General features: G+C 40.6%; 1 protein-coding gene across 13 annotated transcripts in view; it reads right to left on the bottom strand.

Moving 5' to 3' along the window:
- Positions 1 to 27,963, bottom strand: part of LOC125448288 (R3H domain-containing protein 2) — a 265,250-nt gene that overhangs the window by 81,185 nt on the left and 156,102 nt on the right. For 11 of the 13 annotated variants that reach the window (XM_059643331.1, XM_048523499.1, XM_048523500.1 and 8 more), the window contains 8 exons: positions 12,305 to 12,364; positions 10,115 to 10,255; positions 7,659 to 7,767; positions 6,128 to 6,223; positions 5,113 to 5,144; positions 4,954 to 5,007; positions 2,588 to 2,814; positions 787 to 941 (listed from right to left, as the gene is read on the bottom strand). In XM_059643331.1, the coding sequence (XP_059499314.1) occupies positions 787 to 941; positions 2,588 to 2,814; positions 4,954 to 5,007; positions 5,113 to 5,144; positions 6,128 to 6,223; positions 7,659 to 7,767; positions 10,115 to 10,255; positions 12,305 to 12,364 (874 nt within the window). The remainder of the gene's footprint in view (positions 1 to 786; positions 942 to 2,587; positions 2,815 to 4,953; positions 5,008 to 5,112; positions 5,145 to 6,127; positions 6,224 to 7,658; positions 7,768 to 10,114; positions 10,256 to 12,304; positions 12,365 to 27,963) is intronic. The other 2 variants (XM_048523495.2, XM_048523498.2) reach the window with 1 other exon arrangement.

Here is a 27,963-nt window from a genome sequence, read left to right as displayed (position 1 = left end):
ACTTCACCAGTGTAGCTGCATCCCAACCCAGCCATGGTAACAAAGCCTGGAAATATATGATCAAGCTTTCCACGCACTAAATGCATATGAAACCAAACATGAGAACTGGATAAGAAAACAGGAAAAAGAAAAGTATACCAAACAGGTCTAATTTATGCATTCAAACTTCCTATAATAGGGCACATCCATACAAACACTTGTTCTTAAATTTTTGCTCATGTTATGCAAGTTGCTTCACTACAAGTTGTATTGTTGTCTTCGCAAAATATTTTGATTCCTAAATTAGAACAATGAAAGCATTCGGATGGAGCTGATCAGCTGTCATTGTTGTGTCAAGTAGAACACATGACCAAAAATGAAAAGCGGCCATCAGCAGTGGCTGTGAGGAGATTTGAGCAGATCTTTTCATTCAACTGCTGATTAAAACAACCAATATCAAGATAATGTGAAATTGAAATCAAGCAGCTCAAAACAACATAGTCAAGGTCACTGATTTGAATATATTTTGGGACATGGGGGAAAGAAAAAGTAAAATTCTAACAACTATTGGACAGTTCCTTGGAGCATATACAGAAGCGCATTTTGCTCCTGGAACATTTTGGTTATATAGAGGCAGTAAAAGGATTTGGATAAAATATGATAATAAGCAAACTCCACTGTACAGAATGTTTTATAATGTTTTAATCCTCAATTCACATCTAACTTGGCAGCCCTCAGCTTCTGCACCAACACAGCCAGATAATCAAGTGCAATTTTAAGGGGAAGAGACCATGAATGCTGACCCACCTGTGTTATCATGTGATTGGTCATTGGTTGTTGCTGAGGTGTGGGTGGCAGTTGCTGCTGTTGTGCAGAATTCGACAGGACGGTCCTCCCAGGTTGCTGTGCAGAGGCTTGCACGTAGCTTGATGATGTTAATTCAGGTGTCCCAAGAGGCAAACCTAGAACAGGAGTCCCAATTCTTACAACACAGAAGGAGTAACCTTATGAAGCTCTACTCGACAGCTGTACAAACATACGTACATGGCCAAAACAAGCAGAATTTACTTAATTACATTGTTCAATTCTTGCAGGCCACACAAGCTCAGTTCATACCACAACAAAAAAAAGATGCACAGTCTGCGTGTGACACAAACATCCTAACAGAGTATCTGAAAAAACATCATGATATAATGGAAATACATGAATTTCGAATAGACTAAAAATTCAGTTTCTTAAAGATTTGGATTGGATTTCAACTTTTTCTCAATTTATTCTGTTTCCTCTGTGTGAAATATACACAGGAATTCACATTCTCAGATTGCACAATTTGTGCCTCAGTTCAACATCTGAACAAACATTTGCTGATGAGCGGATGAAGACAAGTGGTAGGAAATCCCACAAGAAATTCAGGTTTAAAAGGAAACAACAGTTGTAGCAGGAATTTTGTTTCAACCCTGAAATAAAGGCTACAAAACAAACGTGGTTCATATTTTTGCCTCCTTGTGAGGAGACTGCATACGCCTTGAAAGTTGCAGTCCAAAATGGAAAGGCTCCAGTGACACAGGTGATGGGATCAATAGTTGCTACTTTGTTCTGTAACAGCACAACATCCTTTTAGCACGTGAAGAAGTTGTCAGAGCTGCAAGTACAGTTGCTTACCATCCTGAAATTTTTATCTATTGGTTTTATGGGTGCCTGGGTGAAGTGTGGAATGAGCATCTCCAAACATTTTACAATTCATATGCATGAACATAGCACAAAAGGAGTGACAGTATAACAGGCTGCAATCTGAGTGAGGCAACGTTTTGCAGCAGAGTCACAGGGCACAGTTTGTTCCTACGTTTCCTCATGATGAGTTATCAATTTTAGCCAACTTAGTAGGCAGACATGACATGGCAGACGAATACTACTCCATGAGGATGGAAAGAAAATGCTGGAAATGCTTAGCAGGTCAAGCATAACAGAAACAAAGAGAACATTTCAGGTCAGTGACTGATAATGTGATAGGCTACTTGAAACTGAAATGAGGGGTAACTTCTTCACTCAAGAGATGGAAAATTCTCTTCCACAGAGGACTGTGGAAGCTCAGTCATTGAGCAGGTTTTAAAGAGAAACCAATAGATATCTGGAGACAAACTACATCAAGGAATTATGGGAATAGCACTGGAAAGCAATGTTGTAGTAAATGATCAGCCACGATTTAACTGAATGGAAGAGCAGGCTTAAGGGGCTGAATGACATAGTCCTGCTCCTATCTTTATGTTAACTCTGTTTCTCCCACCACGGATACTGCCTGACCTGCTCAGCATTTTGAGTGTTTCACTTTTGATTTGCAACTTCCAGCACTGGGAGTGTTTTGCTTTTGGAAAGGAAATGGGATGGCTGCTCCAGAGTTTTGAACACAACATGTGGCAGTCAGTGCAAGAAGGACATTGGATGAGTCCACAGAATCAAATTACTTGGGCAGGGATGACATGTCAAAATGAAAACTGAGCAGGAGAAAAACATACCTTCCGCCTGAGCAAGAAGAGCATTGAAATCAACTGATTATTTATGAAACAGCAGGACAGAAAACAACTCCAAAATGAAGCATCAACATGCGCACCTGTTTTGGAGACCCTGTTTCCACTCTTACTACTGCCAATGCTATCCCCTCGTGTCAGGATGGAAATTCCACTGAAGCTGCTTGCTTTAGTTACAGGCGGCTTCAGACTGCGGTTGGAGCTGTCAGAGTCCGTGCTACTCCATGGCCGAGGCTCAGAGGTCTTCAGCTCATTCTCAGTGCTGCTTTGACGGCTGCTAGAAGCTCTACTCAGGCACTCTCGGTTTCCTCTGCAACAATGGAGACATGAATCAGTGACTTGCTGAAAAGACCTCACTGCAGCAAAGTATTCTGATTTCTGCATTACTCCATGAGGATTCACCTTTGCTTCGACGCAAGTGTTTCCTGCTTATCAGAATTATAAGCCTTTTGTTTCTTGTTCACTTTAAACATCAAAAAGCCTATAAAGTATTGCACAAATTTTGCCACAATGATATGGTTGGTGGTGCTTTTCAAGGCTTCATGCCCAGCATTTTCACAAAATGCAACAAACGAACAAAAATACCAGCACATCAAACATGAAAAGTGCTTCCTTAGACCCATCTATCTATTCTAGCACCTCACTGGCCTACGTAACATATCTTGCGAATAAGAATAAATTGCCTCACTTTAAAACCAAGCTGTCATAATAAATGATCAATACTGCTACAAATATGAATACTTGGTAAAGGGGCTAACAGACATCAAAAGTGCAAAATTGTCTGCACACATATTCAATAAAAGCTGCATTTATGTAATGCCTTTAACATCATAAAACATCCTTAGGCACCTTATAGGAGCATGATCAAATAAAACTTGACATCAGCTCAATAAGGGGATAATTAGGACCAAAACCTCAGTCAATTGGTCAGATATAAGAAGTTTTGTAAAGGAGAAGAAAAGAGAAGCAGAGAAGATCAGGCAGGGAATTTAGAGCTTAGGGCCTTGATAGGTGAAGACATGGCTGCCAGTGATGGAGTAATTAAAATTGTGGATGTGCAAAAAGCCACAATAGATAATGGCAGAGGGTTGCAGGGCTCAAGGAGATGAGAGATAGGAAAAAGTAACATAATGGACAGTTTACAAAACAAATATGAGAATTTAAAATCAAGGCACTGCTTACTTAGAAAGCAACAAAACAGTAATGGGTGGAAGGAATTTGATGGGGATGGAGCTGGTGGCATGAGAAAGTAGTTTGTGGAAGGACAAAGCCTCCCAATATTTAGTTGGACAAAATTTCTTCTCATCCTGTATTGGATGTCAGATAAGCAGTCTGACAATTTAAAGGAAGTGGACGAATCAAGGGAAGTGTTGGAGAAGTTCATTTGGACATTGTCAGAATATATCTGAAAACTAATTATGCTTTTAGATGATGTCGCAGATTTGAAATCGGAAGGGGCCCAAGGATTAAGCCTTCATGGACAACAAAAGTTCACCACAGGACTGGGAACAGGAGACAATGCAGGTGATCCTCTGGCTTCGACTAGATGGATAAGAACAGAGAATAGTGTTAATTCAGTTGGGCAATAATGGAGAGGGACTTGATTAAGACAGTGTGGTCAATTGTGTCAAAAGCTGTAGACAAGATGGGAAGGTCAAGGAAAGATAGTTAATGTTTGTTACAGATAGTGTTAAGACATTTACAAAGCCTCAAACTATCAATATGGTTTACAGCCATATTTTCCCTCAATGCTGATCAAGTACAATATTACTACAATGTAAAGCTAGCAGAGTGAATATAAACTGATACAATAAGTTGCAGTAGGTAAACACATCAAGTAATTCAATTACATGCAAACACTTCAACAAACCACTATAGTAGTCTACTTCTCTCAGACTGATTAAAATACATTGCAATCACTCAAAGTAACTGCAGCAAAATTTCAATCAGCTACAGCTGATCTTAATATAATTTTGACTTCCTATAAAGTTTACATTTGCCACTTTATGTGAGATACTGGATACCAAAAAGGAGAGGAAAAATAAACTATCAGTAAGCGCTGAAAACCGTTTGAACTAAGTTATTGCAACCAAATAAAAGCATCTCTTGACTGCCCTCGTAGCCAACCTGGAACCCTCAACCAGAACACCAGAGCACAAGGGCACTTGTTTCTGATATAGTTAATTATTCAACACAAAACAAAATCAGCACTGTGATTTAAGTAAAGAAAAACTGGAAATTAATTAACCAGTTCAAAGGAAGTATTTGGTCAGCCAGCGTTGGCAGTATGAACTTGTGTACTCACAGATATAAACCAGCAAAGAACAAAAAATTGTCAGTGACAGAGAGTAGACAGAACAATGACAAACACATTGCAAAGCCATCCAATGACCAACAGCCATGCACTGGCTCTTTAAGAAGCTAGAGCTCCAAATAAATAATTGAATACCTAAAAAGCTGCCTCCTTTTTTGCAAACTAGAAGAACTGCCTTCTTTGGAGACTCTGTTGATTGTATTAGAAAGATAAATGTTTTTCTAAAAGTTTGGGACATTCTTTGAATTAAAAGAAGCAAACACATGCACAAGCGCTGCGCACACTGACACTGACCTGCTTTCCATTAGATAGCCATTGTATGAAGACTGAAAGAGAAAACAGAGTATTTTACAAATCTTAAGAATTAAATTGATCTAAAAACCTTAAGTTTTCCTTTATGGGTGAAAAATTTTCTAAACACAGTATGAATCATGGCTCTTCATCACCCACAGACCATCACTCACATGGAGAGGTGGTGATGTTGTAGCAATATCATTGGATTAGCAGTCCAGAGGCCCAGGCTAATGCATTGAGGACATGGGTTCATGACCCATTGTGGCAGATGGTGAAATTTGAATTGAGTTTAAAAAAAAACCTGGAACAAAAAATTAGTCTTAAGTAATAGTGACCATTAGACTATCATTGATTGATGTTAAAAACCCATTTGGTTCACTGCAGAGGAAACTTGCCATCCTTACTTAATCTAGGCTATATGTGTCTCCAGACCAGTGGCAATGGCGCTTATTCATACCTGCCCTCTGAAATGACCTAAATTCAAGAGCAGTTAGTGATGGGCAACAAGTGGTGTTGCCAGTGACACCCACAACTTATCCACTGTTTTTAAAATTATTCACATCAAACATTCCGTAGTTCTACAGCACGCTCTGACAATGAGCAAAGCTCTTCTGTTGTCCTGGTCAATATTCTTCCCTCAATGACAGCCACTAAAAGACTGAACTTATTGCAGTTTTTCGACATGTGGAAAAAGCCTTCCATGTCTGCCTGTAATAACTGTATGGCAAGATAATTAATTGGATATGGAATACTTTGGGATACATCAGAAAAGTGAGATAAATGACCAATTATACAAGGGCTTTGCTGGATGTTTTTGGGTCACCTGATTGACTCAAATTCAATTGACAAACAGGGAAAATGCCCAATTTAAATTCTCATTATTGTAAATGAATGTGACTCATCAAAAACAGGGTTATATGGTTATCAAATTTTCAAAATTCATTTTCATTACTTATGATTCTACAGCCTTTCAAAATATAATAACCCATTATACCAGTAACTACTATGGGCTTACTTCTCGAGCAAATATTCGATCTCTGACTCGTTGATACTCCTCTTCTCTTTCTTCTATCGATTTGCTCCTTCGGTCATCTCGCAAAGGGACTCTCATCTGTAACAGGATCAAGTAGATAAGCTTTTAAATGATCTTGTATGAAAGAATGCCTCCCAACATTCAGCTGTCAGTCCAGCAAGGTGAAGAACTGTCAAAGTATAATCTTCCTAAAAAATTAATAGTTGAAGGTAGTCTGCGACCTATGGCCATCAACCATGGGTAGTAAAACTTCCTTTACATGATGTAAATGCCTCAATTAAACGCAAAACACAAAAATGAAATAATGGCATTGACAGCCAGTTCTGCACACTGAGAATAATTGAGCTTGAGATTCCCCAGCGCTCTATTTGTAGCAAAGTCATAAATGATTCTAAACAATTGCCAAATGATTTCTTCTAAAACTCAGTTTTAATGTTATGCACTGCGTCAAGACAGCTTGGCTGAAGTCACAATGACATCTGCTGTGATTGAGTCTGCAGTAAGTTACCCATCCGCTATCCTCAATTTCTCTTCAGTATTCTAATATGGTTAATATACAGTTTTCTTCTATCAGTCCTTTTCCATTGTCGAGCTCTTCCAGAACTGTCTCGCATCATGCTACTGATATCTACAGCAGCAGTTTGTACTCTAACCCCACAATGCTTCAAGAACCTATCCTCAGTTCCCCCTTCTTCTATACGGTACTCCTCACTGACAACATCCACAAGGACATCAATTTCTAGATGCACTCTGATAACACCCAGCTCAACAATTTTCCTTGACCCTTTGTGGAGAATCAAATTCCTTCTGTTATTTCACTTTCTCTAATCAACCCAAAAATCTTTACTCCATCATTACTGACCATCTTTGACCCCAAGTGAGCTTCAAACCTCACATTTTACCCAACACCATTACAAAAACTACTTTATTCCAAACCTCCTCAATATTCCTTATCTCTACCATACTGCCCATGAAATTTTTATTTGCATCTTTGTCACCTATGGATTCAATTAATTTAATACTCTCCCTTCCATCTCCATCCTCCAAAATTCCAGCTCAAAGGCAACAATACAATAAGTGTGTTGCTAAAATGCATCTTACTTTGAGGGTGAGAAATTTTAAAATACGTGCTAAACATGCACCAATGGCTGTTTGTAGTACGAGGGTCAATGTTTCAATGGGACCTTCGTCAGATTCTTTGCATTCACAGCATATTCTGTATCAATTTTGGATATAGTATTCTTCTTTGCAAAATAATAATGCTGAAATCTTCTTTAGGTACTGCTCAAGTGGATTCTGACAACTCTGTTGCATGAGATGGTAACTTGCAAATCTTTTCCACCCCATCTATTCCCTCCTGCACAAGTCCCTTTACACAGAAAGTAAGAATTCTCTGTAGGTATATCTGACACAAAAGAGAGAATGATGAAGCAAACAAACAAGACAAGGATGGAAGCATTTTTTCTTACTTTTGCTTTACAGTAAATTATCTCCTCACGACACATGAACTCACCTGGTTGTCATCTTTGTCTAGGCTTGTGTCGTCTCTTTTCAAGATAAATCTCTTTTGAAAATCCATACTCTTCTCATCTTTTATATGATCTGAAAACCTCTGCTCTGGTCTATGGTGGGGAAAAGAAAAACCTTAAATTATAAACCATCAGCTTTCAGTTAAACACTGGGAAGATCAACCACAAATTCCCTACCCTTTTACTCATTTCATTCCCTTCCCTAATTATTGTCTCAAGCTAAACCTGCTGGTTTGCCTTACTTGACCTCAAGTCGAGTTTCCAACCCCATATTAGTTACTGCAGGCTCAACAGTCTGAATTACATACACCGGATCCTAAATTTCATCACAACTGCTAACCTTCAGCTCCAAAGTCAATCCCCACCAAAATCCAGTCCAACTGCTGCTGGTTACCTTGTCCATACCTTTATGATATTAAAATGCAATCATTTAAGAGCTCCCTTGTCCAGCCTCCCACCCACTACCCTCTCTAAACTTTATCCATTTCAAAATGATGTTAGCCAACTCCATTTCAACACCACATTCCACCCAGCCTCTAAAATCTCTCATTTAAATATTTGCTGTTATGCTTAAATCTCTTTATGGGCTTTTGCAGCCTCCTCAAATCTTGTAAGTTCCTCAGCAATCCCCAGAGATTTCTGTTTCTCTAACTCAAGCCTTCCGTGCACACCGACACCCGCTTCTTCATTCCACCAACGGCAGGGGCGTGTGCTCACCCAACTAAGACGCAAGCACTTGAATTCCTGCCCGCATTTCTCTCCAAACCCTCTCGTCATTTTTATCAAAGAGGATTTTTTAAATTCATCACTTTGGCCAAACTTGTAGCCACCTGTCCCCATACCTGCTTTATTCAGCATCTATGTTTGTATGTGAGAAACAAGCTGCGATTCTAAAACAAGACCTGAGTGAAATATATCCCCATCAACACCAGCTATTTTTAAAGAAAGTAAAAATCCACAGAATTTTCATTCAATAATGTCCCAGATGGGGGGGACAGGAGTAGTGTTGTCAATAAATTGGAGCAAATATATCAGTCCATCACGTTTAAGTGGAAAGAATGTTTCCAATTGGAGAAGTCAAAACTAGAGGCCATATATACAGGATGGTGAACAATAAATGCAATATGAAAATATATTATAATTTATTATTAAATTATTATAATTTATTTACCCTTAAAATTTGGGACTCATTACTACAGGAAGTGGTTGAGGCAAATTTGTCAGGGGCTTTCAAAAGGAAATAGACAAATACAGAAGATTGGAGAAATTAGAATAACTGGCTCTTGCAGAAATCCAGCATAGACATGACAGGCTCAATGGTTTTCTTCTGTGCTGTAACCATCCGATGATTCTATGATTAAGAGATGTCCATAATTGTGCAAGTTCACTAGCATTGAACTGCACAGGTTCCACTGGCCAAAAACTTCATTCCATTGCCAATGGCTAGGTCCATAAAGAGAATGACATCCTCAATCTTATTATTTGAAACTAAGAGAAAAACTTGGAGGGAATCAATAAATACAACCAATAAAAACTTTGCTATACTGCTCAAGCATTCCCACATGAAACCTGGTGCAGTGGATAGGGCCTTGGTCTCGGTGATAGATCAGCACTACCCTATACAGATACGTGGTTGGAGTACAGGTTCCAAACTTATAGTGAGTGGGTTCATACATACACGATAGCCAGTATAATACCTGAAGAAAGCATATTTTCCGTATTTTTCCCTGTAACAAGTCACCCACAGGTCCCTAATTTCCACACATATTTTGTTCTTGCAAAATTGAGATTACCACATTTTTTGGTTCCAGAAATATACAGTTAAGTCTCAGACACAGATGCATCTTGCCACACCATTTCTACTCTCATTAAAGGAGCTGCAATTCAATCATGGGGTGCAGTGAGGCTAACAGAATAGAAAGAAACTAATTTCTCTTCATGCATTATAGCGCCCATTATTATTACATGGGGGGGGGGTCTCTATTTGTACAATGCAATCTTGTCATATTCATATTGTCACGCAGGGAAAAAACATGGTGTTTTCAGTGCCAACAATTGACCACAATAAGACTTGTAAAAATGTGAATTGGGCAAGATTAGTGTATAGCATGTGCAACCCAATGTGTCAAAGTGGAAGAAAGGACTAGATCCAAGTGTGGAATTAACGAACGAGCAATTTTAACCTGGCACACAACACAGCTATTCCACCATTCTCCCACCATCCCGAAAATTAAGTAGAGTTAATCAAAAGAAAATCACTATAACTAACAACTTTGAAATGGACATGCAAATGGTTAATCAGTAGTTGGCCAGTAGAGTAACTGCCCATTATAAAAGTGGATACCTTCATACTTTATAGTCAAATTACAGTGGTGGGAATTTCACTGAGAAACGGTATGCAAGATTGGTCTCCAATGCTTTTTAATTACAATATACTTACATCCTTGTATTTATCGTCTTATTAATTATAACAGCTTTTCCAGTTTGGTCAACATTGTGATCCATTCCAAAGTATGCAGCCACCCTGTGTAAGAGCATTCTGTGGTAGGAGGTCATCTGAGGAAATTTCTTGTACTGATTACTGAAAATAACAAAGTTAAATAAAATGTCTTGCACATAAGCTGCAACTACAACTTTTTCATTTTAATGAAGCTGATTTTATAGAAGAGAGGGAATGAAACGAGAGGGTTTGGCTCTATTTCTTGAATTTGAATATTTAATCCAGGCTCATAGCTCCAGTGGAGAACAGAAGAGATGCTGCATTGTTGCAGGTATCATTCTGAACCCCATCCTTGTGTCAAGTGGATGTTAAAGATCTGATGGCACTACTAGAAGAGCAGGGAGTTCTTTCAATGTTCTAGACAACATTCCTTTCTCAGCAAACACTAAAACAGATGAACTGGTAATGTGTGCTGGTCCTTACTCTGCACAAATTAGCTGCCATGTCAGCAACTGCACTTCGGAAATAATTTTTCGGCTCAAAACAGCCTTGAAATGTGATAAGGTGCATTATAAATTTGCGTCATTTTATTCCATTGGTCAGCGCATATGCTTACGTATTTACTAAGTCATACCTTTAACGCTAATTAAGAGAAAATAACATGCTAGACAATCCAATGTAAATATACTCTCAGAATCCCTACTAAGTGAAAACAGGCCCTTCAGCCCAACAAGTCCACACTAACCCTAAAAGCAGCCCACCTCCCCTGCACCCTACACATCCGTGAACACTACGAGCAATTTAGTATAGCCAATCCACCTGGCGTGCACATCTTTGGACTGTGGGAGAAAACCAGAGCACCCAGAGGAAACCCATGCAGACACGGGGAAAACATGCAAACTCCACACAGACAGTCACCTGAGGGTGGAATCGAACCCAGGTCACTGGCGCTGTGAGGGAGCAGGGCTAACCACTGAGCCACCAAGCTTTGCTCTGTTTGCAGTCTTTAAATCTTTACACTAGCAATTTATGGCATCTTCATTTGCTCAAAATTCTGAAGCAGGAGAAAATCAGGCCTAACATAGGAAGCAATAGTTCACAAGAGCAAAGTGTCAAAATCCTCGATTGAAATCAATGAGCGAATAAACTCAATTATGCGCACACAATTTCTTGTCTTACAAGCCTAAATCTTATTGTGATTGGATCAGTGGCTGCTGGAGGACTGAATAAGGTTTTTGAAACCATCTGAAGGCCTTCTGGAACACTGTCAAGACGACAGTACTGCAGCAATACTTACTTTATTTTGTAAATTTTCTGAGGTCTGCAAGTAAAAACACTAAATAGTGTGTTCTACCTTATTGGACACCTTATAAAGGGACACCAGGAAAAGGGAAGTGCTTGGTTATCAGCATCTCACTAGGGATCACTCTGAGTCTGTAGAAGACAAGTGAGGATGACTTAGGGCCACACAGAGCAGCACCAGCAACTGCAGAGGAGGGAGACAGGAGGGTAGGTGGACTTTGTAACTCCCATGATTGCAGGGCACTCCTCATGTGGATATCCTGGATCTCCAGAGTCTAATCCGTGGTTGTCTGTGCTCAATCCCTTGCTCTCAGTGCCAAATTGAAATATGCCTGAAATAGCAGACTTGACCACTTACAGTGCAGCTGAATGCATACAGTCTTCATAAAGTGTTCCATGAAATTTGTGTCTAACCTGCACTCAGTAGCTAGTTTAACATCGTCAGGCATGTTTAAATTATGTCATCAGCAGTTAGGGTTAAAGTCACATACTAAAGCCAGACTCTCAGAAGTTGTAACTTATTAATACAGGACCTATCTAGTACCCGTTTTAGGGGTTTTTGTGGCACAGTCGTCTTGTCTCCACCACTGAGCCAGGAGTCCCAAGTTTCTACCTGCTCCAGAGATGTGTTGTAATATGCCTGAATAGGTTGATTAAAAAGATCTCAAGTGCCCGTTTCCACCTTTTCATCAAAACAACCTCATTATTAGGGACCTGTACAGATCTGCATATTTTCTAAGAAATTTTAGCTCTGAAAACAAAAATGAGTAAGATAACTTTATAAATGTTATTCATATGTAAAATATCCTCCAATATGCAACACAATTTGACTAAAACTTGTTTTCACTGGCACACAGGTTGTCACACAGGCAGCAATAATTTACTTACTTATTATCACCGATAAAGTCCAGAATTTCTTGTTCTAATTTTAGCAGCATCATCCTGTCCCTGGAAGATACAATCATGGATTTACACAGAATAATATATATAATGCAAGTAAAATTGAAAAAATACTTATACAAAGTCATTAGCATGATTTCCTAGTGTTACTGCCATAGAGACAGTTAACTGAAAATAATTGAACTTTCAGCTGATAGTTGAAAGGTTGACACAACAAGGTTTTACATTTTAAGGCTTTACTGAAACAAACAGGCTAACCACACAACTGACTAAACATGGCTATTGTAATCAACTTGTAATTTCAAGTACAGAAACAGAAATTTCCCCTTTAACTTTTAACACAACTACGAAAATCCATTTCAATTTACTTCACACTGTCCTTTTAAGTAATCATTTGATTTTCCCCAGTTCAGTGATTTTTAGATCCCAAGGGTTCAGTTGTTTCTTTCCTAGCTTGGGAACTGTTAACTCTAAAACTGTCGTTCATAATCAGGGATTCAGAGAATTTTGTCACTAGTGTAATCTCAACGTTTTTCCCCAGTCACAGCACATTGGCCAAGCCAGCTCAAGAGAGTGGGGGATTTCCGATGCAAATTCTGAACATAAATCAAGCTTCTTCAATCTTTTGTACCAGCTTTAAAACTCTGTGACAGAGGTTGGTTCTGCCTTCTTGGCAAATGTCTGTTAAATGCCCTTTAAAATTAAACTTTTTTAGTACAGACATCAATATGCACTTTTTAAAAGCATTTATATATTAAACATTTTTAGCAAACTAAAAACTTGACTACTGTACAACAATGCAACGAGTAAGTCGATTCTACTGGTTTGTAGATACATAAAATTAATTTTCTCTCAGGTGGTGTGCTATCATCCAGTATGGTCCAGTAGGAATGCTGGAGACCACCTGGAATTAGGGAAGCGGTGATGGTTACAAGCTCTTTAAGGCATAATTGGGGTGAGCTTGATGGGGTGCACACACATGGCATCGCTATCTCTAAGCCAGGAGGACTGGGTTCAGGGCCCACCTGTGCCGGATGCTTTCTTTTTAATTCATTCATGGATGAGGGCGTTACTGAACAGGCTGACAGAGTCAATAACATTGCTGTGTAAGTCAGACTAGGTAAGGAGGGCAGTTTCCTTCCCTAAAGGACATTAGTGAACCAGAAGAGATTTTCCTGACAGTCAATAATGTTTTCATGATCACTGTCAGACAGTTAATTACAGATTTTTATCAAATTCAAATTCCATCACCTGCTGTGGGATATGAACCTGAGTGTCCAGAACATTACTGGGTCTCAGATTAACAGTCCAGCGATTATGCCACAAGCCCATCACCTACCCCAGTGTGTCATAACGTGCTGAAACAAAATGATTAAAATAAATGCATGCAGGAAACACAGTCAGTGGGTTGCAATTTTGTGATGTGGGAGTTGGAGTAGAACTCTGACCAGGTATGCCTCTGTCCAAACAACCTTGAACCTCTGGTATTCAACACGGTAACAGAGGATAGCTAGTTGTTTACAAGTCAGAGAGTAATTTTGGAGAAAATTTCAGAGAGGTGGCTGAATCTAAATGCAAAGAATTGGGGTATGATCAAGCCAGCTGTTTTCTTATGACCAGTGAAGAAATAAGTAATCATGTGGATCCAACCCATGGAAGCAATTCCTGGGATGGCAGGACTGAAATATTAAGAGAAAACAGATCAATGAGAATGTTCACTGGAATCCAGAAGAATAGCCAGGGCGGGTGGGGTATTGGAACTTCAGAAACCTACAAAATTTTAACACAACTAATCAGGGTAAATACTGGAAGGATGCCCCTGATGACTGAGGAGTCCAGAGCCAGGGGTAATAGTTCAACGATAAAGGCTGAGACGAGAAGAATTATCTTTGTGTAAAGAGTGGTCAGACTGTGGAATTATTTGCATCAGGGAAAAAATGTTGAGGCCAAAACATAATGTTTTCAAGACGGAGGTACACATAGCTCTTAGGACACAAAGGTATGAGGAGAAAGCAAGAACAGAACACTGAGTTGAATTATGATACTGAATGGTGAAACAGACATGAAGGGCTAAGTGGCCTGCTTTTGCTTCTGTTTTCCACCTTTCCATGCACTTTATTGTTGAAGAAGCAAGAAAAAACCTCAGCTTTTTTGCTACATACAAAGGCAGGATAAGAAGCTAAGCCTTTCTAGAATTAGGTGATTTGGACGTGGATGAGATTTGGCCACATTGTTAACTTTCATGAATTGAATTTATCAAAAAGATGATTTATTGCAGCTTATGAGGCGTGGTCAGATTTTGACAAATTCAGAAAGAGTGAAGGTAATTTTATGGAAGAGTACAAAATGGAATTCAGCAGATTGCTTCCAAGTCTACAAAAATTCTATTTGGAAATTCCTCAATCTGTGCTATCATTTAAGCTGTTTGACTGGGCCAAAGTTTGACAGACTTCATGGACCGAATTTCATCACATTTAAGCAAAGTGTTAGTTTCATGGAATTTCATGGGGGAGGTTTCACTCTGCAAGGCCTTGCAAATTTTTTCATGTTATCTAACCAAAAATGCCTCATTAACTACTTCCCACCTATGGACCCCTCTCGTCCAATGCAACCACTCGCCTTGGTTGGAAGAACTCTCCAGTGCCCAGATATTTGGGCATGCCCATCTTTAAAAGGCGCACCCAGACAAGCACTGTCAATCCAGAGCTGCCATACACAGTTCTTGACATTTGCCCCAAGCATGGCAGACAAGGGAAATCGACACCTTGCCTTCTGGCAGGTGCCTGAGATCCTAGTGGATAGACGGTAGAGGGATGTCTTCTTCCGGACCTCCAGAAGAGGCGATGACCATGGCAGGTCTGAGGCTGCTACCTGGTCAGTACAGCCTCAACTGTCTTGAGAAACACCTAGCAATATAGGAAGACAACCAACCATTTCTCCACCTTACCAATATAAAAACCATCTGTCACCTCACACTTCCTCCGTATTTGCTATTTCACCCACATCCCATCAAGACTCATGCTCAACCACTTACACGATTGCACGCACGATTTTCCCTCACTTTCTCTCAAACTCCCGAGCTCCCGCACCACTAAACCTGCATGTCTTCTCTGCTGCTGGCTCACTTGCTCAAAAAACCTCACCACCTTTCCCCCCACCTGCACCAACGGTAACAGCTGTATCACCCACATTCATCACCCTTAACACCACCCTTACTCTCATTCCAAGAGAAAACAACTCACAACAGGGCAGAAAGAGCCAAGATGAGTTCTGAACTGATGCATTTGGCTCCTCAGCCCTTAAATGAAGAACCTCACTGTGACCATCTGAGTGGCTCACTGGCCCCTGGGCTGGTATTGGAGGTTGCCTTTCACTGTGCTGGGACCCCTGAGCGAACACCATCTTCCTTGATCAGCCCGAGAACTGATGACAACCATGACAAGCTTCCTGGCTTTGAGGTTGTGCTGAATGACAAGGCAATGATGCAGAAGTACTGTGAGCCTGTTAACTCTGGCTGAGGCAGCAAAATGCAAAAAAGGCAGGGCAAAGCAAGGAAAGTCAGTGATGTTGTGAGCATCTATGCCAGTTCAAGGTGAGTGCTGAGAGAGCAAGCGAGCGGCCCTGAGATGCAGCCTGGTCCAATCTATGAGTTAGGTGCCAGTCCTGTGTACGAAAAGTATCCCTGCAGCAGCATTACAATGAGAGGTACAGCACTGAAATGCAGAAGCACACTGTGAATGCATCGGAGATATGCCATGATGATAAGGGGCACGAAGTGGTGAGACTGGCATGTCAAATTTCAGTTTCCAGCTTCCACTGACAAAGGGTGCATGCAGCTGGGGCCCATGGAGTCTGTGCTGAGACATTGCTGTCATGTGTCCAAGACAGCTGCTGGAGAAATAAACAGTGAGCTGACATCACCAGGTGTAGACCCTGACATTTAGGTCAGGAATTGTCAATATCCAGTTTTCTGGTGGCAGGTGATAGAAAAGGAAGCTGCATATTAACAAGGCAAGATTTGCAATTAATGAGGCCAACAAGAAGCAATAACCCCTCTTAACAGGCATCTCATTACTCCCTCGTGAGAATCTCTTTTTGATGCGTGGAACTCTGTTTGAAAATGCAATGAGTTCTTGACACTGAGTGGGACCTCAGGCAATTTCTCACTTATAGTCCAAATCATTTAGGCTCCCATAAGATTCCAACCCTAACTTTAATAGCAGTTACATTTGCTGACAAACATAAACTGCTAGAAGAAAAATAAAACATACTAAAAATATTCCTTGGAAACAAGACCATCAAAATGCTGGACATAAAAAAACAACTAAAACCATTTTTTTTGTACAAAGAGTAACACAGTTAGCAATTTTGAGAAGCAGAGGAAATTTATGAACTGTAATAAAAAAACTGAAACCCAGAAATGCCCAGGGTATAGTCAATTGCGATTTCAGACTTGATTGTCATATGAATGTATTGGTAACAAGTTGTTTCAGCCCCTTGATGAATGTGTTGGGGTGGCAGCATCTTTCCAGTATTAGAATACAGTATTCTGTACAGCACATGGTAAACAGCAGTGAAAGGTTTCCTTGCCCATGTCTGACCTAGTGCCAGGACTCCTGGAGCAACTCCCTTCCGACTATATACCACTGTGCCATCACTTCTGGGTTTGTCCTGCCAGTGGCACCTTTCTGGTGCCATAATTGATACCACTATCTGGTTTCATTCCTTTCTTCAGACTTTGTACAATTGATACAACTGAATGGCTTGCTAGGCCATTTCAGAAGGCAGTTCTGAGTCAGCCACATTGCTATATGTAGGATGGCTGTTTTTCTTCCCTGAAGGACGTCAGTGAATGAAATGGGTTTTATATTAATAACTGACATGGGATTCATGGTCATCACTAGACTTTTAATTCCAAATTTTATGAAATCTGCCATGGTGGGATTTGAACCTGCTTCTCAGCACGTTACCTGGGTCCCTGGATTGCTTGTCCAGTGACAGTGTCATTACGCTATCACCTCCCCTTTAACTGGAGGAATTGTGAAGTCTCATTGGACAGGTGAATTGAAATTGAATTTGATACTTAAACAAGGCTACACGCCAGTTTTGAGATCTTCGAGTGGAGTAATACTGTGAAAAATTTCCAAGGTGGAGAATATTATTTGGATGAACAAGCCACTAGGGCAAAAAAAAAGCTTTTTCCCCCAAATTTCCATCAAGGGAAATACCAGGATATGAAACATATACTGTTACTTTTGATGCAAATCTCTGCAACAAATTCTTGAGTACTAGAGGGTTTCTTTCCTCTGTTGGAAAAGGGTGGTAAATGCTACTCTTTATCTTGAGAAGCTAAAAAGATCTGAATGTCCATAAAACATACCTTAGCAGTAGAAACTCTCACTCATGTTGAGGCAGCAGACAAGGCTTTTTTTTTACACAAAATCATTGGAACAACTTATAAGAAGGGATTCAGCAGCAACATCCATTGGGTATTGCATCAATAAACCACTATGGGATAACGTACATTCAACAAAACACATAAATGAAAAAATGTAGTTTTAAAACATGCTGGTGGAGAAATCTCTAATATAAAAAAGGTAGAAAGCAGCTGACAGCTATCCAATTGCTTTATGAAGTAAGCAGCAAGCTCTAAGCAACTAATAGAAGTACCGGAAAAAGGATATTTGGAATTCAAATGTACACAAAAACAAAAGCGAGACCATAACAGCTTGTCAGTCTGTGTAATATATGGTCATTTTGTATTTCTGGTATTGCTTCTCTTTCATTATTATATATTAATTAATTTTAAAAAGGAAAAAAGCAAATTTGTTAACAGCAAGTCGCGTTTGGCAGGGATGCCTCAGACCAAAGAAAGTAGGGAACATGTGATGATTACAATTTAAATCAGGGATATTTGAGTGAGAACTTGACTGGGTGTAAACATGGGAAACAAGGAGGTCGTCTTGTGGCACAGTCCGAGCCAGGAGGCCCAGACTCAAATCCTGCTTCAGAGGTGTGTCATAACACATTTGAACAGGTTGATTAGAAAATATGTGTAACTCCTATTCTTAGTGGCTCTTGATGTCCCTACCTCTGAGACAGGAGGCTTGGATTCAAGTCCACCCATTTCAGAGATGTGTGATAGCATATCCGAACCCGCTGATTTAAAATATCTATGTGGGGAACAACTCAACAGCAGTGGGAGGTTGTGATGTGAGTTGAAATAAAACTGTCTAGAAAAGTATTTGCCTCACTCCTAGCCAATTTTAAACATCTGGTTTAAAGTTCTGAGGAAGGGTCACTGGACCCGAAACGTTAACTCTGTTTTTTCCTTCACAGATGCTGCCAGACCTGCTGGGCTTTTCCAGCAACTTTGTTTTTGCTGCTGTGTTTAAACCTCTGGTGTTTAGCATGGTGGACTAGGCACCTTGATCAATATGCTTATTTTTTGGGTTAAGCTATGTTAATCAAACTCCACCAGGTTCCCACTCTTAAATATATCATGGAATATTTTTAATGAAGAATTAGAATGAAGCCTGAGTGAAAGTGGTGGTTTAGGGAAGATGTTGTAATTGGCAACAAGCAAATAATTTTGAGGGTAAAACTGAGAAAAATACAGTTTTGAAAACCAGTGCAATTTTTAGTTCAACTTGCTCAGGGTTGCAGGTTGTGCCCAAAGCAAGAACTAAATTCCAGAATCTTAAATAAAACACATCAGCCAAGAATTGAAATGTATGACAATAACTTACTTCTTATAATATGAATGAACAGTGTAAACTAAAACTAACATATTGAAAATCAGACTACTCAAAAAGTATCACAAGAATGTAATCAAGCTGAATACACAGAACTCTAACAGAAAGAGTCAAAAGGTTTACAATGAGGAGGAATGTAACTGAATACTAAGACCCAAAGCACTGGGTCAAGCCAAAACTCCCAGAAACTGCAGTCACAAAATATTGACGAATGTGCTGTCTAATCCATGTATGCCATAGGGCACAAGCTGGAATATATTCTGTATAGTATTTGCTTTGTTTCTTCCTGCTAATTGTTGCTCAAATACTTCATTGAAAAAGGAAAGTTTGTCAGAAGCTGAAGTTCCACGATCATCACTCTGGTGCATCACTGGCATATTCAACCATTATGTTCAAGCTAATGAAGAGTGAAGGAGGGCATAACAGGAAGAGCAGCAGACATTCCTAAAAGTAATATGTCATCATGGTGAAACTACAACATAGGACTACAATGATACTGAACACTAGAAGCAGCATACAGTAGACAGAGCAATCCTACAACTAAAGGGTGAGAATCAAAGCAGCACAGTCCTAGCACAGCCAGTCATGAATGGTGGTGGACATTTGGACAACTATTGGGAAGACGAGACTTAATAGGGAACCCAGGACATCAGTGCAAAAGATAAGGTTGAAGCATTTGCAATCATCTTCAGCCAGAAAGTTGATGATCCATCTCGGTCTCTTCCCAAGTTCCCAGCATCACAGATGCCAGTTTTCAGCCAATTTAAAGCATTCCATGTGCTATCAAGCTCCACAACACTCAACAAATATGACATGATCAAGAACAAAGCAGCTTACTTGATTGGCATCCCACCATCACCTTCAACTTTCATTCTCTCCACTACTGATGCACAGTGGCAGCAGCGTGTACCATCTACAAGATGCAATGCAGCAACTCACCAAAGCTCCTTCAATAGCACCTTCCAAATCCATGACTTCTACTTTCTAGAAGGGCGAAGGTAGCAGAAACATAGGAACACTGCCATCTGCAAGATCTCCTAACAAGCTATACACCATCTTGACATGGAACTATACCACCATTCCATCACTGTTGCTTGATCAACATCTCTTCCTAACTGCATTGTGGGAGTACTGATGCCCCAAGGACCACAATGGTTCAGGTAGGTCCCGCTACCACCTTCTCAAGGGCAATTAAGAATGAACAACAAATACCAGCCTTGCCAGTGATGCTCAATACATGAATGAATTATTTTTTAAAAAATCACTGGCACCCACCCTGACTGACTAAGCTGAGTCATATTTTCTAACACCTTGGACAGTCACCACTGAAATCCAGGTCCAGTCACTTTCCTTTACCATCATGCACAGTGCAGACAAAGTGCTTTATGATCCAAATCTTGCATCATTGTTCCCACCATATATGGAGTATCACACTCAGGTTTAACAATTAATCCCTGCTCCTGGTATTAGCTCAGTTGGCTGGATGGCTGGTTTGCAAATGCAGACACCAGCCACGTGGGTTCAATTCCCACACCAGCTGAGGTCACTATGACAGTTCTACTTTCTCAGCCTTGCCCCTCGCCTGAGGCATGGTGATCCTCAGGTGAAACCAGCACCAGTCATCTCTCTCTCTCTCTAATGAGACTCCACTAGGACTATGCTAACTTTATGTGTACTTTACTCCTGGCATTATGCTTACTGGGGAACACGTGGGATGGCCATCACGTTTTCTTGGGATTTCCAAAAAGATAGAAATAGCATGCTTCCATGACCAACCATACTGAAAAATGAACTTTAATCCATGGTAACACACTGAAACTGGCACAGATTATTTAAAAGTGTTAAATCTTTCCACAAATGTAAAAACACCTCTTTGAAGTATTCCTCATAGATCTGAGCACAAGAACCTTTAGATAACACAATTAGATTTGTCCCTTCACAGATGATTCAGAGGAAATCTTATGCTTAGATGACACAAAACTGTCCACATTTGCAAACTGCCATTTCCTTTCCTATCTCACAACAGACAGTTTCATACCTCACAACAGTTACTATTTGTAGAAACTAATCTCCAGACCCTTATGAAGAAGGGTCTAGGCCTGAAATGTCAGCCTTCCTGCTCCTCTGATGCTGCTTGGCCTGCTGTGTTCATCTAGCTCTGCACCTTGTTACCTCAGATTCTCCAGCATCTGCAGTTCCTACAATCTCTAGCACTATCTGTTAAGCTGTAAATATTGGCAAGCCTGAATCTGGTCTTCAAAGGAATTTATTTTATCAGCAGTTGTTCCCCCAAAGGGCAACTGCTATTTATTTCTTATTGACATCAAGAATGCAGGCAGAAAGTTTTCCACTGCCACAGGCTGCTGCTTTGTTTATTTCATCCCATCTGCATATAATACCGATAATCTGATGCATTCACTTCTGTCAATTGTGCTTCTGCGTACGTTACTTCCAATTTGCACTGTATGGAACTAAAGACATTGAGATAGTTCTATTCAACCCAGTGGGCTAAGATATCACTAATAAAAATATTAGATTCACCCCAAACCACAAAATCTACCACATCTCTTATTGGATCTAGGAAATGAATAAATAAGTCATGTAAATCATTTGCAATCTTCATAATCTCAGGATCAAGGATGGTTTGCTTCCAGTTCAGTGCATTGAGTTCAGAGATGGCTGATCAATCCAACATAGTACAGACGTTGTTTAAACAGTTGGGGAGATGAGTTATTTGCCACTTCCACAATGACTTGATCACCTCTGCGTGTTCCTGACAACGTAGCTCTGTGCGGTTGGTGTAGTCCCAAATGAGCTTTCTCTATTTTAGTTTCTCTCCAACGAGTTGACAGGGATGTTGACTTCGTCATGGATATTAACATACGAACAGGAATAGGAGTAGGCCATTCAGCTCAGAGGCCCTGCCCCACCATGCAATTAGACCATGCCTGGTCAAACTCAATGCTATTTTCTGCACTATTCTTAGTCTAAGTCAGGAAACCCACGCTCGCCTCAGTTCTAAAAAGCCTACCACTTTGAGAATGTGTCCTCCAGTTTAGACTCCCTCTGTCAAATAAATCATCCTTCCTGCATCTATCCTGCCAAGACCTACAAGAATTTTGCATGTTTCAATGAAATTATCTCTCATTCTTCTAAATTTGAGACAACATAGGCCCTGTTTCCGTAATCGCTCTTCATACAATTTTCCTTCCTAAGTAGGATCAATCTGGTTCACCTCCATTACCCTCCCTCTGCAGCAAGTATATCCTTCCTTCGGTTCCTTGGACCAAGTATGTGCATACGTTGGGCAAGAACATCTTTAAAACTGTACAAACCTAATTTAGTTTGTAACTGGCATTAAATTAAAGTCTGAGGGCTAAATTTTGTAATTGCTAGGTTTGACCAGGTTGTTCACTAAGTGCTCCATTGAAAAAGCAGTTCAGTTAAAAGCAAGCTCAAAATGGATCTCCATTACTGACTCGGTAAGGCCCTTTGTGTCACAAGTGTTAATATGATGCAGAGGTGCTGGCGGTGGACTGGATCGGGCAAAGTCAAAAATCACATGATACCAGGTTCTTGTCCAACAAGTTAATTTGAAATCACAAGCTTTCAAAATGTAGCCCCTCACAGTCACACCAGTTGTATTCTCCTTTGATCCCTCTGCCCATAAACTCTCTCTGTGTGCTCTTCTCTCAGTATCATGTAGCCTTTAACTTTGCCCAAGGCCTCAGCTAAGCGGAGAACCTATACTGGCGTAAAAAAAACAAAGTTGCTGGAAAAGCTCAGCGGGTCTGGCAGCATCTGTGGAGGAGAAAAAAAAAGAGTTAATGTTTCGGGTCCGGTGATCCTTCCTCAGAACTGTGCAGTTCCAGACCTGCTGAGCTTTTCCAGCAACTTTGTTTTTGTTCCTGATTTACAGCATCCGCAGTTCTTTTGGTTCTTAACCTATACTGGGGTGCCTTTACAGATTAAGGATACAACTTCAGTTCTGGTGTCATATCAGAAGGAGTTGGTTCCATTACCACTAATTGTAGTAAAAGGTTCAGGCTCAAGCGTGGTGGGCAAAATTGGTTGAGAAAGATTCACCTTGATTAGCTCAATATTTTTTGATGAGGACATGGTTGCCTGAGCAAAGTCCTAACTCAGGAAGGTCTAGAGACTATCGAAAGAGCCAAAGCCAACTTGCACGTTGACCAGGGAGCAATCCCACGGTTCTGCATGAGCCGCCCAATGCCATTTTCCTTATGTGCAAAAGCAGAAGGAGAAATCAGAGTGGAAAGTGAAGGAATGATCAAACCAGTCCAATTCGTGGAATGGGCAGCACTGGTCATACCAATTTGAAGCCCAATGGGTTAGTTTGCCTTTGTGGGGATTTTAAACAGCAAACAGTTTTTTGCAGTTAGTTAAATACCCAATCCCTCGGAAAGAGGTTTTGTACACAAAGCTGACAGGAGGTTTGTCCTTCACAAAGTGTAACATGAGCCATGTTTACTTGCAATTGCATTTAGACCAGGATTCTCAGAAGTATGCTACAATCAATACCCATAAGGGCTTGTACCAATTCAAATTTCACCATCTGCTTTTCAGTTCTGGTCCTACCTCCTCTCATTTATCCTCCTGCTGGTCTCACTGTGGTCCCATGCTGTGCTGCTGCGTCTCTCTTTCATCCTCCCGCTGGTTTCGCTCTTTCCCTGTCTCTCCCCTGATCCTTTTCACAATAGTAATCAGTAACTAGTGGAATGCCACAGGGATTAGTGCTGGGGCCACAATTATTTACATTAATTAATGACTTGGAAGAGGGAAGTGAATCTACTATCACCAAGTGTATGGATCACACTCAAACAGATGGGAAAACAAGCAGGGAGGATGGCACTAACTTGACTGAGGAATTTAGACAGGTTAAGTGAGTTGGCAAAAACTCGACAGATGGAATACAATGTGGGAAAAGTGAGGTCATACACTCTGGCAGGAAGAAGAGCTGAATATGAGATAAATGAAGAAAGACTGCAGAGAATGGCAACACAGAGGGACGTGGGGCGGGGGGGGGGGGGTCTTTGTGCATAAATCACAAGGAGTTAGCATCCAAGTTCAGCAGGTAATAAGAAAGGCAAATGGACTGATGGCCTTTGTTTCAAGAAAAGAATATAAAAGTACGGACATTTTACTAAAACTATGCAAGGCACTGGGCAGACAACACCGAAAATAGAGTGATAGAGCTAGCATGGAAATAGAACCTTTGGTCCAACTCATTGATGCTGACCAGATATCCTAAATAAATCTAAAAATCTAAAAATAAAGCATTTGGCCCATATCCTTCTAAGCCCTTCCTATTCAAAATACCATCCAGATGTTTTTTACATGTTGTAATTGTACCACTTCCTCTGGCAGCTCATTCCACTCACGCACCACCCTCTACATGTAAAAGTTGCCCCTTAGGTCCCTTTTAAGTCTTTCTCCTCTCACCTTAAACCTATGCTCCTCTAGTTTTGGACTCTCCCCCATCCCAGGGAAAAGACCTTGCCTGTGCACCCCATCCATGCCCTTCATGATTTTACAAACCCCTATAAGATCATCTCGCAGCCTCTGACACTCCAGGGAAACAGCCCCAGCCTATTCAGCCTCTCCCTAAATCTCAAGCCCTCCAACCCTGGCAACATCCTTGTAAATCTCTTCTGAAACCTTTCTTGTTTCACATCTTTCCTCTAGCAAGGGGACCAGAGTTGCAAGCAGTATTCCAAAAGTGACCTAACTAATGTCCTGTACAGCCACAACATGCCCTCCCAACTCCTACACTCAGTGCAGTGACTGACCAAGTTTTGGCCCAGTCTTGGCCTCTATTTTAGGAAAGATATACTGGAAGTAGTCCAGAGAAGGTTGACAAGGTGCATTCTGGGTATGACAGGATTTTCTGACAAGAAATGGTTGAGCAGATTCATAGGGAGGGGTAAACAGAGAGGCAGCAGCATAGAGAGTGAGATCACAGTGAGTCCAGCAAGAGGACAACAGACACAGGCAGAGACAAGAGTGTGAGTACAGTGTCATCAGGAGCACAGACAAGACACTGCGGCAGAGACCAGTGGGAGGATAAATGAGAGGGAACAGCACAGAGGGTAAGTGTACAGCGAGAGGTAAAAGACGGCAGCAGCATGGAGAGTGAGAGCAGTGAGGTCAGCTGCAGGATGAGAGAGAGGCAGCAGTATCACTTGTGAGAATACAGTGAGACCAGTGGGAAGCAAAATAAGAAGGGGCAGCACCAAGCGTAAGCTCACAGTTGTACTAGTGGGAGGATAAACGAGAGGGAGAAGCACTGAGAATGAGAGGACAGTGAGAACAGTAGAAGGATAAATGAGGGTCAGCAGCATAGAGTGTGACAGGATAGTAAGATCAGTTAGAGTGCATTCACTCCTTTCTTCCAAGTCATTGATTATATATCGTAAATATATGTTGTGGTCACAACACTGATCCCATCGGTCACAGACCACCAACCTAAAAAAAAGCCCCTTATCTCCACTCTTTGCTTCTGCCCATGAGGAAATTCTCTATTCATACCAATATTCTACCTCTTTCAGGAAGCCATGGTGACTCTGTTTGCTTTGATTGTTAATTTCCAAATATTGTAGTATTACTTAATTATTGATTCCAATACTTTTCCAACAACAGATATTAGGCTAAACAGCCCTCAGTTATCTGCATTTTGACTTTCTCCCTTTTCAGAAACAGTTTTCCAATCCCCTGGTACTTCTCCAGAATCCAACAATTTTTGGAAAATTACAACCAACACATCCACTATCTCTGTAGCTCCATCTTTTAGGATCATCAGGTGCAAGCCATCAGGGCCAGGGGACTTACCTGCCTTTAGCCCCATTAGTTTGTCTAATACTACTTCTTTAATGATGGTGATGGTACTTCATTCCTTCCCCTTATTCTTCAGTATTAATGAAATCTTCCATAAAGACTGACACAACATATCTATTTAACACCTCGGCCATTTCCTTGTTCTCCAAAACCACCACTCTAGATTCATTCTCTGAGGGGCCTATTTCAATTTGATCTCTCTTTTCCTTTTTATGTATTTACGAAAAATCTTATTGTCAGTTTTCATATTTCTCACTAGTTTACCTAGATAGTTTGTTTTCTCTGTCTTTAATTATATTTTCAGACTTCCTTTGCTGGACTTTGAATTTATCTCAGTCTTCGGGGCTATCACTGACTTTGGCCTCCTGATATGCTTTGACTGTCAACTTAATATTCTCCTTAACTTCCTTAGATAGCTATTGGTTTCATTGCTCTCTAGAATTTGTTGCCATAGCTACCCTTTTCAACTTGACTGACCCAATCAACACAAAGATGAAAGTCACACATAATTATTGCTCTATTCTGATCCATACCCTTACCTACAGGATGTCTATTCCTTGACGGTCTTTACACTACTCAATCAATGTCTTCACCCCCTTGCTGTTTTTTGCCTCCACCCAAATGGACTCTACATGATTTGAGCCGAGATCACCTCTGACATCTGTTCTCATTTCAATGTACACAGGACCAGTCTCTGTATCACACCAGGAATTACTGTGTACAGTAACAGAATCAGGACGAAGATTACAGTCACACAATTATTGATCTATTCTTTTTACATGCGTCTATTATTTGTTGATTTAAAGCCTTTCCTACAGAATGCTACTTTTTTTGGGGTGGGAGGGTTTGTACACTACTCCTACCAATGCCTTCTTTGCCTTGCTGTTTCTTTGACCTCTGCCCAAATGGACTCGACATCATCCAAGCCTGGATCATCTCTCTCAACTGTCCTTTTTTCATTTAATCTATTATTAGCATTGCTACCCCACCACCTTTTCCATCCCGCCTGTCTCTCTGAAAGGTCAGCCACCCCTGAATGTTAAGTTCCTAGTTTTGATCTCTTCATAACCATATTTTCATAATGACTATAAGGTCATATTAATTTACCTCAACTTGCACCATCAGTTGTCTACCTTATTCTCGATGCTTTGTATATTAAGATACGAACCCTTTAAGTTTGCTCTATCATCGATTTTCCCTGTACTTTTAACACCATACGGTATAGAAGCAGAATTGGGCCTTTCAGCACATCGTCTGCTCTACCATTCAATCATGGCTGTTTTGTTTCTCAATCACACTCTTCTGCTTTCTCCCTGTACCCCTTGATTCCCTTAATAATCAAGAGCCTGTCTATCCCTGTCTTAAATATACTCAATGACTTGGCCTCCATAGCCCGCTGCAGCAATGGGTCCCACAGATTCACCACTCTCTGGCTGAAGAATTTCCGCCTCACCTCTGTTCTAAAGGGTTTGTTCCTTTACTCTGAAGCTGTGCCCATGGGTCCTAGTCTCTCCTACTGGTAGAAACAGCTTCTCCATATCCACTCTACCCAGACCTCTCAGTATTCTGTAAATTTCAATCAGATTTTGCTCCCCACCGTTCCACTCCTCCTCCCCCCACCACCAATACTTTTCAACTCCATCGAGTACAGATCCAGAGCCCTCAAACTTTCCTTTTATGACAAGCCCTTCATCCTTGGGATCATTCTTGAAAACTTTCTCTGAACGCTCTCCAACGCCAGCACTTCCATCCTCAGATACCGGGCCTGAAGATGCTCACAATATTCCATTTGCAATCTAACCAGAGCTTTTTACAGGCTCTGCAATACTTCTCTGTTCTTGTATTCTAGCACTCTTGAAATGAATGCTAACATTGCATTGGCCTTCCTAACTACAAGGAGCACCTGCATTTTAACCTTAAGAGAATCCTGAAATAGGGCTCCCAAGTCCCTTTAAGCTTCAGATTTCCGAAGCCTTTCCCTGTTTAGAAAATAGCCTACATGACTTTTCTTCGTACCAAAGTGCATAACCTGACACT

The sequence above is a fragment of the Stegostoma tigrinum genome, chromosome X (genome assembly GCF_030684315.1).
Source record: "Stegostoma tigrinum isolate sSteTig4 chromosome X, sSteTig4.hap1, whole genome shotgun sequence".
In the NCBI taxonomy this organism is placed as follows: Eukaryota; Metazoa; Chordata; class Chondrichthyes; order Orectolobiformes; family Stegostomatidae; genus Stegostoma; species Stegostoma tigrinum.
This window is presented reverse-complemented; position numbering and strand designations above follow the sequence as displayed.